General features: G+C 48.1%; 1 protein-coding gene across 2 annotated transcripts; it reads right to left on the bottom strand.

Annotated features, from left to right (window-relative positions):
* Positions 1 to 50: 50 nt before the first annotated feature.
* On the bottom strand, positions 51 to 11,204 carry SLC25A38 (solute carrier family 25 member 38). Of its 2 annotated transcripts, XM_007191442.3 has the most exons (7): positions 10,794 to 11,199; positions 5,840 to 5,961; positions 5,143 to 5,227; positions 4,263 to 4,442; positions 3,860 to 4,028; positions 1,944 to 2,110; positions 593 to 858 (listed from the first exon to the last, which is right to left on the bottom strand). In XM_007191442.3, the coding sequence occupies exons 1-7, from the start codon at positions 10,860 to 10,862 to the stop codon at positions 736 to 738; spliced, it is 915 nt and encodes a 304-aa protein (XP_007191504.2). In that variant the 5' UTR covers positions 10,863 to 11,199; the 3' UTR covers positions 593 to 735. The 2 variants fall into 2 exon arrangements, with proteins under 2 accessions (XP_028024677.2, XP_007191504.2); XM_028168876.2 differs by lacking the exon at positions 1,944 to 2,110 and having other exon boundaries at positions 51 to 858; positions 10,794 to 11,204.
* Between the last annotated feature and the right edge of the window lie 927 nt (positions 11,205 to 12,131).

The following is a 12,131-nucleotide window of genomic DNA, read 5'->3' as shown; positions in this document are numbered from 1 at the left end:
AAGAGTCAGCCACCTTAGACTATTTTGTTATTTTAGAGTGGAGTCATGGCACTTGAGGTTATTCAATGATAAAGTGCTTCACTTTATTTATCCAACTTTAGCTGCAGAAAAATGCCAGAGCAACTTGGAGTTGAAACAGTGCCGGAGCCAAGATCAAACAATATTATTTGGACACTTAGGGGCTAGGAAGCCACTGCCCCCCTTCTCCGGAGCCTCTGAGAAGTCGATGAGGAACCAAAGAAGTCGTGACATCTGTTCTTCCTCATTCTAACATCACCTCAGAGGCAGACTTCAGCCTGGTGACAGTGACTCCTCTCTCAGCAGATCCAGCCTGGCTGCTGGAACTCCTCCGCCACTGCAGGCGGCCCACAGCATCCCTGGCGCTGCACTGCCCAAGAGCAGATCCAAAGAGGCACTGTGGTGCAGTGGGTGGCTGAGCAGAGCCACTGGACAGAGCACTCTCTGGAAATGCCTTTTCAAGTAGCCTTGCAGGGTATGCAAACCCTTCTCCTAACTCTCCAATATGATGTCCATGTCAGTGACTCCTCTTCTGGGAGGTCTGGAAGGCTTGAGTCGGGCCCACCTATTCTCTTCTTGAGCTGGGTAACTGAAGGTGACGTGTTTGCCTGGCTCTCCAGATAGGACTTCGTCCGACTCCAGGGCAGTGAGATGAAGAGGCCCTTGGCAGAAACCAGGCAGGGCAACAGATCCCATCTCTGCCTGGTCCCGGCTCGGTCAGGACTGCAGGCCCATCTTGGCCATCATCTCTTCGTAGACTGTCCACGCCATGGCTGCCATCAGAGTTCTGCGGAGGGCCCGGGGGACACCGCCTTGGAAGAAGCCACGCAGCCCATAGTCCTAGAAGGAAAATGGAGGCCAAAACCCTGGGACTAAAGCAGCAATACAGTTATATACCTGGCACGAGAGTGAGGATCTCTCTCTGCATTACCCCATTGTTAAGTCTTACTTTTTAGACTTTTATAAATAATGTTAAAACTGTGAATACTGGGTCCAAGGAGGCAATTAACTAAAAAAAAAATTTTTTGGAGTAGTTGCTAAGCTTTATCTTTTTTAGGCTTGCTCCATCCAGGGGAATTTATTTCTTAGCTGAAAATCTTACCATCTTCACATATACTGAAGACTCTATTTTCAAACTTCATGATTTTAGGTATAAAGAATAAGAAAGCAGGCAACCTAAGCAGTGTGATGAATATGATCAGATTCACAAATACTTGCTTATATCTAGGGTAAGTCAGATACTTGCTGCAGATGCTTACATGTGTCCTGTGCTACATACAAAAATTGAGAAGTACAGAAACATCTAAAGATCTAGGTGAGAAATTTATTTTCAAAAAGAATATCTGATAACAGTACATGTTTCCAAAGGGCTTACTCAGTGGCTTTTAAATAGCATTTTAGTGTACAATTACTGTACTTTTTATCTTCAATACCATCTGTCCATCTGCATTAGTGCAAACTCCTGGAAACAAAACAATGTGCTTGTGATTTTTTTCTGACTACATTTTCTCCTAGGTCCTTGATTAGGTTAAGGAGTCCTCCCAGATCGCCTGACTAGGTAGGTCTGGGGTAGAGCCCAACAATATGCATGTTTAACAAATATCACAGGTTGTCCCAATGTCAGGCTCCCTCCCTAAACAAACAAACCAAAACAACAATAACAACAAAAAACCCCACAACCATAGATTTTTAGCAGTGATTCTCAACCTTGGCAACACATTGGAATCACCAGGGAACTTAAAATACTGATGTCAGGGTTTCATCTCCCCCAGAGATTCTAATACGATAAGCCCAGGTTATGGGCTGGGAATCGGGATTTTTTTAAAAGCTCCCCAGGTGATTCTACCATGTAAAGGATAAGAGCCACCGCCTTAGAGAGAAAGCCTTAACCACAATATGAACCAATATTTATTCTAAAGCCTTACTTTGAAAATGAGTGTCACTGCCTGGCCAATCCACCGAAATTTCATTGGGGAGAGCTGCATGTGAGTTTTGATAACATCTGCAGGTTGAGTTACCAGTGAGGCCAGAATCCCAGCAAATATCCCACAACTGAAATTTACAACGGGAACAAGGACTGCATCCAACTGGTCTGAAACAGGACAAAGGCAACATTCAGTTATAAATAAATCCCACATTCATCAGATAAATATCCATGCCAAGTTGCCCACTAATTCTTCCTGAAAGCCAGAAGGGTCTGGATTCAAACAAGGCTAAGAATTCCAAATCTAAACTAATCAGTGTAAGTAGGATAATGGAACTAAAAGTTCACCTTTTTACAACCATCAGCATAATTGATTCAGGCAAGAGTCATTCACTGATGCTAAAATATATGGATGAAAGGATAGGAGGTGTTATATAGATTTATATAGATTCAAAGTATCTCCCCACAGAGATACTTAGAAATTACAAAAGAACAATTGAGTTTTCAGTGGAGATACTTTTTATAGTCATAAAAAGTTAACATCACCCACAGTGCGTCAGACGGATGTCATGAGCTTCCTGATATAAGGCACTGAAGACACAACCTCAATTATGTGCTCCTCTTGCTAAAAAGGTATAAACGAATCTAGTTGAAAGGAAACATCAGGAAAACCCACGCTAAGGTTATATAACTGGCTTATACTCTTGAAAATAAAAAATAAAAATTGTTACAAAATATATTATTGGGAAAATTGGAGAAATCAAGACTACAGATGAAAAAACTATCGATGGTTATACAAGAATGCATTTGTTCTTAGGAAGTACACACTGATGTATTTAAGGGTAAAGAGGCATCATGTCTGCAACTTATTCTCAAATGGTTTGAGGAAAACAATTATACACATAGAATAATAAAGAGCTATGGAGTTATAGGTACTATTCTTGTGGCTTTTTTGGTAAGCATAAAATGATTTCTAAATACCAAATTTTAAAAAAATTTTAGGATGGATGAAGAAGTTAAAAATGTATATCCAAGCTCCCTTATTGCCTTAACTTTCTCCTGTAAAGTAAGGCTGTGACCTGTAGTGTCACACCTCCTGGTGCCTGGGGAGAAGCAGCAAATCTCCAAAAGCACCCCAACTGACACCACTGTCATGGGGGTGGCATTCTGCCTTTCCCAATTAAATGACTTTGGTTGCAATTCCTTGCTCACATTATCCATAGACACCTTACTGAATGCAGGTTCACTTTACAGGATGTGTTTCTATCAATGCCTGGCTCTGCTTGGGTGGATGTTTACTGCCTGTTGATTTTGCCCATGTCTTGACAACACGAGCTTACTGGAAGGGTGGGCCTGCCAGAATGCTAGGGGTTTGGCATCTTTCCCTCCATCCAAACAGAGGGCTCAAAACAATGTTAACTAGGAGCACAGCAAGGGACATGAAAATATTTTTCTCCTAGCTCCTAACCCATTGGATTTCCCAAACTTGTCTGATAAGAATCACAAGTGCTTCTTGAAAAATACAGTCTCTCAGGTCTTACCCCAAAGCTTCTGATTTAGGATGCCTTGGGTAGGACCCAGAATTCTTAAGATCAGGCAAATGTGGGAAGTATTGCTGCAAAGCCTATGCAAAATGAGCTTTATCCTACCCCCTTCCCGACTCAAGAATTACATACTATCAGTAGTCTGCCTTAGGAAGCTATAAACTCAAAAGGGCAGGGACCATGTCTTCATGGCCGCCCTTGCATCCCAGCACCGGATCCCAAGCCTGACACAATGCAGATATGGCTCGGTCTCTAAAACTAGGATAAGAATCTGGAGCTGCTAAGAACAACGAATAGTCTCCTATCTCAGAGAAAGTGGTGAGGATGTGCTCTCTCGAGGGATATCTCTTCCCACACTTTCCTTTACCCGTACCATGAAGCACAATGTTTTTCGTCTGGTTGTAAAACATCAAGTAGATTCCAGAAAAGGGGGCATCACGAAGGAGTGTTGCTGTCAGGCCACTGAAGAGACCCCGGTACCCCTCGCTGTGATAGATGCTCCTCAGGGCCGCGTAGATGCTCTCATAGCCATACCGCCCGCTCTGCAAAGGAAGCACAGAACCAATGGCTGGCACAGTGGCCCTGGGTTTGCGCACTGAACCAAGCCATCCTCAGGGTGCATTACCGGAGCCCTGGCGGCTCTGGTTTGCATGTGCTTGGCCTGACTACACAGATGAGTTCTCCGACCACATTGACCCTGTGTTAGGTTATAAATCGGGAGGTGGCATCAGCGGCCACTTGACTCAAGAGCCCGGTGTCTCTGTTTGCCCACTCACCTCGTACCGTGTCTTGATCACAGTGATGGGTGACATGCAGACCCCCGCAACAGAGCGGGAGCCCACCCCCAGTATGACTGACTCCAGGGCGGTGGGGGGATGGCCTCGCAGGAAGTACTGCTTCAAAGAGTAGAGAGTGCCAAAGTAGATTCCAACGCCAGGGACGCACCTCACGATGGACTGCAGAACAAGTCAGAGGGAGGAACGGAATCAAACACCAACACGTAAGATCCTGTCTGAGCTGGATTTCCCCAAAGAAGACCCAGGATTCGCATGCAAGGAGTCGATTTAAGGTGTGGAGGGAACACCAATGGGAGAGTAGGGAAATGAGATGGGAGAGAAGGCAGCCAACAAAGAGTGTGTCATCTCATCAGTTATTGCCATGGGCAACGGAATCCCTCTGGGGAACTCTGGGAATCAGTGTTACCCTGCCACCTGAGGAGGGAAGGGAAGTTTTAAACATCAGCTCTCGTCTTTCATTGGTTAAGGGCTGCTGCGGGGTTGCGGTGAGCGTGAATTCCCTGACATTTCCAGCAAAGTGAGTTCCTAAGGCCAGAAAAAGCTGTCTAGGCGAAGAAATGCAGGTGTGGAGGGACTGGAGGGGTGAGGGCAAGGCCTGTTGACAGGTGGGGCGCCAGCTGCCTCTGCTCTAGGACTTCATGCTGCACTAAGAAGCCGTGCCCAGGGCGCACAGGTGTGCTACTCCCAGGGCCCTCAAATGGAAGCCAGCGACAGTGAGAGGGATGGGCAGGAAGACCAGAAAGACCCTCCCACCACCTCCAACCTCACGTTCCCTTAAAAGAGAGGAGGTGTGAGGTGGATGAGAGACGGCTAGTTATTAAAGGAGGGGGTGCAAGACAAGACCCAAAAGGCAGCTTACGGGGGACATCCCTTTCCAGAGGCCCAACAGACTCTCCGTGCGAACCACATTCAAGAGCAGAGCCAACATCCCAACACGTCTGGATCTGAAGGCAGACAAAACGGAGGCAAGGAAGGAGAAGTCACTTAGACCACATCCTGGTGAAAGAACTCCCCACTCACAGACCTCTCTGTATGGACTCTTTTCTAGAACACTTAAGAATCTCTAAAAGGCATCTTGGAGTTACTCTGAGTTCCTGTGCGTTCACGATGTGGCAGGTACGTGATTCTTTGTCCATTCACACTGCAAGCAATGGGATAACTTCTCATTTTACATACACTCTGTGCACTTCCCACAGGGCTGAGCCCAATCGGGGGCACACAAGAGACACTCAATACCTACCTTATTTCCAGAAAACCACCCACTACTTGTGCCAGGCAGCACAGTTATGACATTACAGGCTGGCACAGGAAAATGCAAACGTCACCAAGGCAGATCCCAGGAAGCTACTCAGGGAAGGACCCCACTTAATTAAGAGAAGTGTCGAATATAACAGAGTATATATAAAACACATGAAAGCTGGGCCTGGCCTGTGTTTCTCTTTGCTCATCCAACAGAATGGAAGTTGCCTGAACACAGTAAAGATGCGCCAGTGTCTGAGAGAAGTTGTTGAAACCAGTTCTTCAGTTAAAGGGGGGGAGGGGGCAGCAGGCCTCACCCACAGGCTGAGGGCTGGAGGGTCTGCAGGCGCGTTTTGAGGAGGTCCAGGGGTTGGAAAAGGAGGGTAGAGCAGGTCCCACTGATGGAGCCGCACAGGAAAGCTTTGATCACGGGCTGCAACTGCAGGGCAAGAGAAGACTGTGTCAGCAGCTTTGTCCCAGCCTTCGCCACACCTGGACCAGTCAGTTCTCTGTAAGGATCTCTTAGAAACTCACCTGGTGGCGCCCTGTATTAGTGTCAGACTTCACAGAAGGGAAAAGCATAGCCAGGAATGAACAGTGTTGGAATATTGTTGAGAACACAGTATACTCCAAGAGGTAGCTCTCTGGTCTTACTGATAACAACTTTAGTAATTACTGATAATTAAAAACTTATGGATAACTTTGCTCCTACTGAGCAACACAGTTATTTCCATCTGTGAATTATGCCACTGACCACACCTTCCTACTTGTCTTGACGGTAAGTTATTGGCCAACTCCTTCTCGTCACAAAAGCGAAAATCAATTGAACAGTGTTTTAACTCTGAACTGCTGGTTTCAGGTTCCCTTGGTTGTAGGGCCTGCAGGCTATTTACAGGAGTAAGACAAAGGAAGTGAAACCGTAAGTGAGCAGGTACAATGTGAAACGTCTGTGCCACTTCCTGTAAAACCCATGCATTTCCTTAATGTAAAACTTTCCCCCGTCATGTACTCATTCATCTCACCGGGACCTAAACAGATCGCAGGGGCGCCACAGGCCAGCAGCCACTCCTGGGTTTGCTGGCTGTCCTCTAAGCCGGGAGAGTCACACACACTGTCTAATCGAGAGGCGGCATCCAGAAGGGCAGGACTGCCTCGCAGACTGACTGTGTTTCCCCCAAGCGCACTCCAGAGGCCCCACGGCACGCCCCGGAATCCAGACGCAATCAAATGGTTGTGAAAACACACTTTTAAAAATCCAAGCAGGAAACAAATGTCCTCTTTTCCAAAGGAGACACTTGGCAAACTCCATCCAAAGATCTTCTCTCTTCTCATTAAATGGCATTTGCACTATTACTTTTTAATAAATGGCATACTATAGTTCTAAAATGCTATTAAGGTGAAGTTGCCTGTTATACACGTCAAAAAAACTACCTACCCGCAACCAAAATGTTTGTAATCTGTGGTATTTGTTTCACAGAGAAGAGAGATTATTCCACGTTTCACCAAAAGAGCAAGTCTCAATTTATAACTGGAATTCCTTAAAAGGACTTAATAAGTTCAGATAATGAATACTGGAGCTTATAACCACGTTCAAATAGCCTTCCAAGCATCAAAGGTAAGACCACAAGTACAACCAAGCCAGATGGGAACAACTTCATCAGATGTGTGTCCTGCTCCTTTTGCTAACCCATATTCCCACAAATTTTGTTTCTCAGCCTCATCCGAACCTTTGTGGCATCAGTGAGCCTCTCTTCCCTGCATACTCAGCCTCTTACTTCCACTGACCTCTTCTCCTTTGTCTGGAACAAGCTTGAAAGCCCCCCATCTTTCCAGCCTGATGCCACATCATCTCCACTCCCTCTTCACTAGTCTCCCTTCAGGTCCCCAAAGTCTGCCATCCAGATAAAGCCCCTCCACCAAAGCTGCCTCACCAAGGACCTGCCATACCCCAGGATCCCTTTCCCATCTGTGGCCTTCTCTTACTTGGCCTCTCTGGTACATTTGAAACAGCTGATCGCCGCTCCTCTTTTTGGTTTCTGGCTGCCCTTCTAAGCCTCCTTTCCCCAGCCACAGATGTTGCTGTTCCTCTTATCTCCCCGTAGCTGCGGCCTCTCAGGGCACCCTCACCTCCACACCACACCATGCTCGACACACACATGCCGGCAACGCCCACACCTCCAGCCCGCTTCAGCCTCTCTCCCGAGTCCACTGTCCCCATGCTTCCCCCACCTCCCCTCGAATGGCCTGTAGGCATCTCAAACTCAACATCCCCTAATGGAAACTCTGTCCACGGTTCTCCACATGCTTGCCTCTCCTTCATGTCCCAGCAGGACATTTGGGAGACAAATAAGACTCCTTGGTCTACCTACTGTTTCATGACCAACTCCTGCTGATGACCCCTCATTCCTCCCAGAGCCTGCCCCCAACTGATCCATCCTAGTGATCTCCTTGGGGGTCTCCAGCCTCAGCAGTGCCAACCCCCGCTACCAGAGCAGCCTGGGGTGAGGCAGCCATATAGAACACCTCGAAACCTCACAATGCTCATGAGAGCTAGATGTTCAAACCCATTTTCCAGATGAAACTGGAGCTCACAGGGATGACAATGTATCCTAAGTCACAGGGTTTGAAGCCATTGGCTAGGACTCAAAGTTCATGCTTTTTTCACCATCCCTCGCAGTCTAAGTGACAGTCCAGGGCACTTCCCAGGCAGCTCAGCAGCATTCTGCTGTTGGCTGTTGACCACCACCAGCTCCTTCTGGAAATGTGCTCTGCCTCCGGCTTCTGGGATTAACACTGTCCTGATCTTCCTCCCACTTCCCTGGCCTCTCCTCCTTCACATGCAGAGCCTCTTCTTTTCCACCCTTCTGTCCACACTTGCAACCTGTCTTCCGCAGACTCCCATATCCACTTAATCTGATGTCCCACAGGCACCGCGGGTTGACATTTCCAAACCTGAACTCATCTTTCTCCCTCACCCCCCATGTGCCTCTCCTCCAGGACGCTCCATCCCAGTGAACACCCTGCCATTGATCTACCCTAAGCCCACACTCGCGTTCAGTGCTCCTCTTCAGTGCTTCCACGGCGCCAGAGCCCACCTGCCTTATGACTGAGGGTCAAGGACACAGGAGGCCTGGACTGTCCTGTTCATGATGGTTCCTCCAGCACTGACCACGGAGCCTGGTCCACAGCAGGTGCTCAACAATCAAGAATGAATGAGTCAGGGACTTCCCTGGTGGCACAGTGGTTAAGAATCCACCTGCCAATGCAGGGGACACGGGTTCGAGCACTGGTCCAGGGAGATCCCACATGCCGCGAAGCAACTAAGCCCATGCGCCACTACTACTGAGCCTGTACTCTAGAGCCCGCGAGCCACAACTACTGAAGCCCACGCGCGTAGAGCCCCTGCTCTGCAACAAGAGAAGCCACCGCAGTGAGAAGCCCGCTCATTACAACGAAGAGTAGCCCGCGCTCGCCGCAACTAGAGAAAGCCCTTGCACAGCAACGAAGACCCAACACGGCCAAAAATAAATTAAAAAAAAAAAAAAAAAAAAAGAATGAACGAATCACTTCATCTAACAGGAAATCTGCACATGGCTCTCCCTTGAGCACAGTTCCACATGATAAGGCTTAGAGGACCCTGCAGGCCACATCCCTGGACAGGGGACTCTCCCCTGGCTCCCTCCCTCCAGCCCTTTGCTCCAGTAAGGCTGTAGGAATGACCTGCGGTTACAGCTTCTAAGCAGTTCTCTTTGGAGCTGCCTCTCTAATGCTCTCACAGGTTGTGTATGGAACTACTGTATACTGCTCCCCAATGCCCAACACACTGTCCTCCACTGCAGGAACTATTTTCTTAAAGTTTTTTTTTACAGCACATTGCTTGGACATTTTATTGGCTAAATAAATATTTGTGGATACATGCATAGAGCCCATAACTTTTTTAACTTTGTAATTTTCCAGGTCCATTAGCATAGAACAGATGCAAAATATAAACCAGCAGTATAGATTAACCTCTGTTAAAAACAAACAAACAAACAAACAGGTAACATAATTGTTTTAAAAAGATAGAATTTACACTTTTCATTTTGAATAGTCTTAAGATATTGTCAATGGTGGATGGCATACCCTTTAAGGCACGTTTGATTTTTTTTTTTCCTAAACAGCCCAAATTTATTCAAGGTAAATAAAATGAGTAATACAGCTGGCTTTTTTGTTTGTTTGTTTTTTGTTTTTTGAGGGGGGGGTAGGGCAAAAACAACCAAACAATGATACATAGATACATAAAGGCAATAAGCAGCACTTGAATAGTTAGCAAACAGGTTCCACAAGCAACTCCTACTCCCCTTTAAAAAAACTATATCCTAAATCCAATTCAGATCTCCAGGCCAGAGCTGGAGGACCCAAAAAGAAATACGTAAGCACATGTTATAAGAGGTCAACGTAGAGCGGTCCCCGCCTCCACCTTTGTTAAAGATAAAAAACAAAACAAAAAACCCCACAGCCCTGCCCTGCCCCCGGCGCAGGTGGGCCGTGACCTTGACCTCAGGAAGAAAAGTAGCCGCTGCCAACTGGCCCTCCCGGCCTAAAACGAAGCCGCATCCCCGCCTCCACCCACCACTAGCAGCAACTCAGCCGGACCGTCCTTGCCGGCCCAGCCCAGCCTCCGCCTCCACCAATGGCAGCCCCGCGGCTCGAACACGGCAGCCAATCCAGGCGCGGGAGGGGCGTGGCCTCGTGACGCAGGCAAACCGCACCGGTTGCCGGGAGGGTCCACCTGGTCCAGCTCGCGGGCGCTGTGCAGCCCCAACCCACCTCGCTCGAGCAACGACCGCTTCTCAGGCTTAGCGTTATTGCCGGGCTTTGCAATGGTCCAAATATCTACCCAGGAGTCCTCCCACCTGTCATTCTAGGCATCCAACTCAAAGCAACGTCCCGTAGCGCTCGCACCTCGTTCTGGACCACACGGGCACATTCCCCCCCGACACCGGCCAAGGCCCCGGCAATTCCGCCTACCTCTACCCAGATTACCAATACAGGAGCGATACCTTTGCTTGCCTGTCCCAAGGACTGGACTGCAACTTCTCTCCTTCCTCCCTCCCCTCTTTTAATCCCTTAGTCAAACTCCATCTCTGCCGCCACGTCCCCAACCGGTTATGCGCGCATCCCGGAGGCAGAAAAGGTTCCCCGAGGGCCGCTGACCCTCGGCAACCTTCCGAATTTCCCTCCCCGAGCCAGCAATGCCGGAACCCCTGCCTTCCCTTCCCCACAGGTTACCATAAGCGTTTCCACCCTGTCTCCGACATCTTGAGGCTGCAGCAGCGCCGGGCGTGACTTCTGAATCATTGGAGGGAAGGCCTGCGACTGCACCGGGCCCGGGGTGCCGTCGGTGGGAGCTCAGGCCCGGCCCTGACGATTCTAGAGAAGACGACGCGATGGCGGTAGCCGGGCGACGCGTTCTACCGCGGGGCTTCTCTGCAGTCTGCGCTGGTCGGGGGTCGGGACCTGCGCGCCCACCGCACGTGAGTGGCTCCAGGCGCCGCTCTTCAGTAGCTCAGCGGACTGCGCGGCTCTGTTGCCCTGCCCATCCTGTCCCGTCGCCGTCTTCAGGACTTGAGAGTATTAGGCGGAGTGCATCCGGCAGTGGAGAAAGCCGGAGGAACTAGATATAACGGCGGAATTTAGCTTCCGGGGTTGGATGCGGGTCACGCGCTGGCGAGGGTGTGCTCCTTAGTGCTGCCTCGTGGAGAGCTCTGGAACTGCAGGATCGGGGCTTCCCTGCGCCCGGAGCTGCGTGGGGCGTCTGCAGGGAGGTATGCTTCTGGGCGCCACGTCTGAAGGTAATTACAGTCCAGACTCGCTCTGCCTAATGCGGTAGCCAGTAGCCAACTGTGGCTATCAAGCACTTGAAGTGTGGCTAGTGTGACTGAAGACCAGAATTTTAAACTTGATTTAATTATAATTAATTTGTATTAAAAACCGAAGCAGTGTGGAATATTTTTCCATTAAACACAACTTTATTGTCTTGGCAGATCCACATTTCCCTTTAAACGCTGAACATTTCGTGCCAGAAATGTGCTGTAAGTTATCCACACGCTGGATTTCTAAGACATGACAATAGATAAAATAACCTAATGAATAATTTTTACATTATTACATGTTGAAATGATATTTTGGGTGTATTGAATTAGGTGAAATAATTATTAAAATTAATTTTATCTCTGCTTTTTTCATATGACTACTAGAACACTTAAGATTACACTTATTATCCTGTGATAAAAGAATATGAAAAAGAATATATGTATGTAAAACTGAGTCACTTTGCTGTACAGCAGAAATTAACACAACATTGTAAATCAACTATACTTCAATAAAATTTTTAAAAATTGCACCTGTGGCTCGAACTACTTTTCTACTAGACAACACTGGCCTCCCAGAGAGGTGAATGGGTGTGTTATGATGGCCTCTATCCTATAACTTATAGAGGCTCCTCTCCATGTGACCATCCCCTCCAACCCCAAACACGCAGCCTTAAGAGTCTCCCGGGGTAGGCAGTGCCCTCGGCAGTGTGGAAAGTCACCCTCTGTGCCCGATCACAAGGATGGGCACAAACAG

The sequence above is a fragment of the Balaenoptera acutorostrata genome, chromosome 10 (assembly GCF_949987535.1).
Source record: "Balaenoptera acutorostrata chromosome 10, mBalAcu1.1, whole genome shotgun sequence".
NCBI classification, from domain to species: domain Eukaryota; kingdom Metazoa; phylum Chordata; class Mammalia; order Artiodactyla; family Balaenopteridae; genus Balaenoptera; species Balaenoptera acutorostrata.
This window is presented reverse-complemented; position numbering and strand designations above follow the sequence as displayed.

Coding starts and splice junctions, on each gene's coding strand:
- SLC25A38 (XM_007191442.3), bottom strand. CDS start 10,862: ATGATTCAGAAGTCACGCCCGGCGCTGCTGCAGCCTCAAGATGTCGGA. Junction 2,111..3,859: donor GAAAAACATTGTGCTTCATG/GTACGGGTAAAG, acceptor GTCCTGTTTCAG/ACCAGTTGGATGCAGTCCTT. Junction 859..1,943: donor CAGTGACACTCATTTTCAAA/GTAAGGCTTTAG, acceptor TTTTCCTTCTAG/GACTATGGGCTGCGTGGCTT.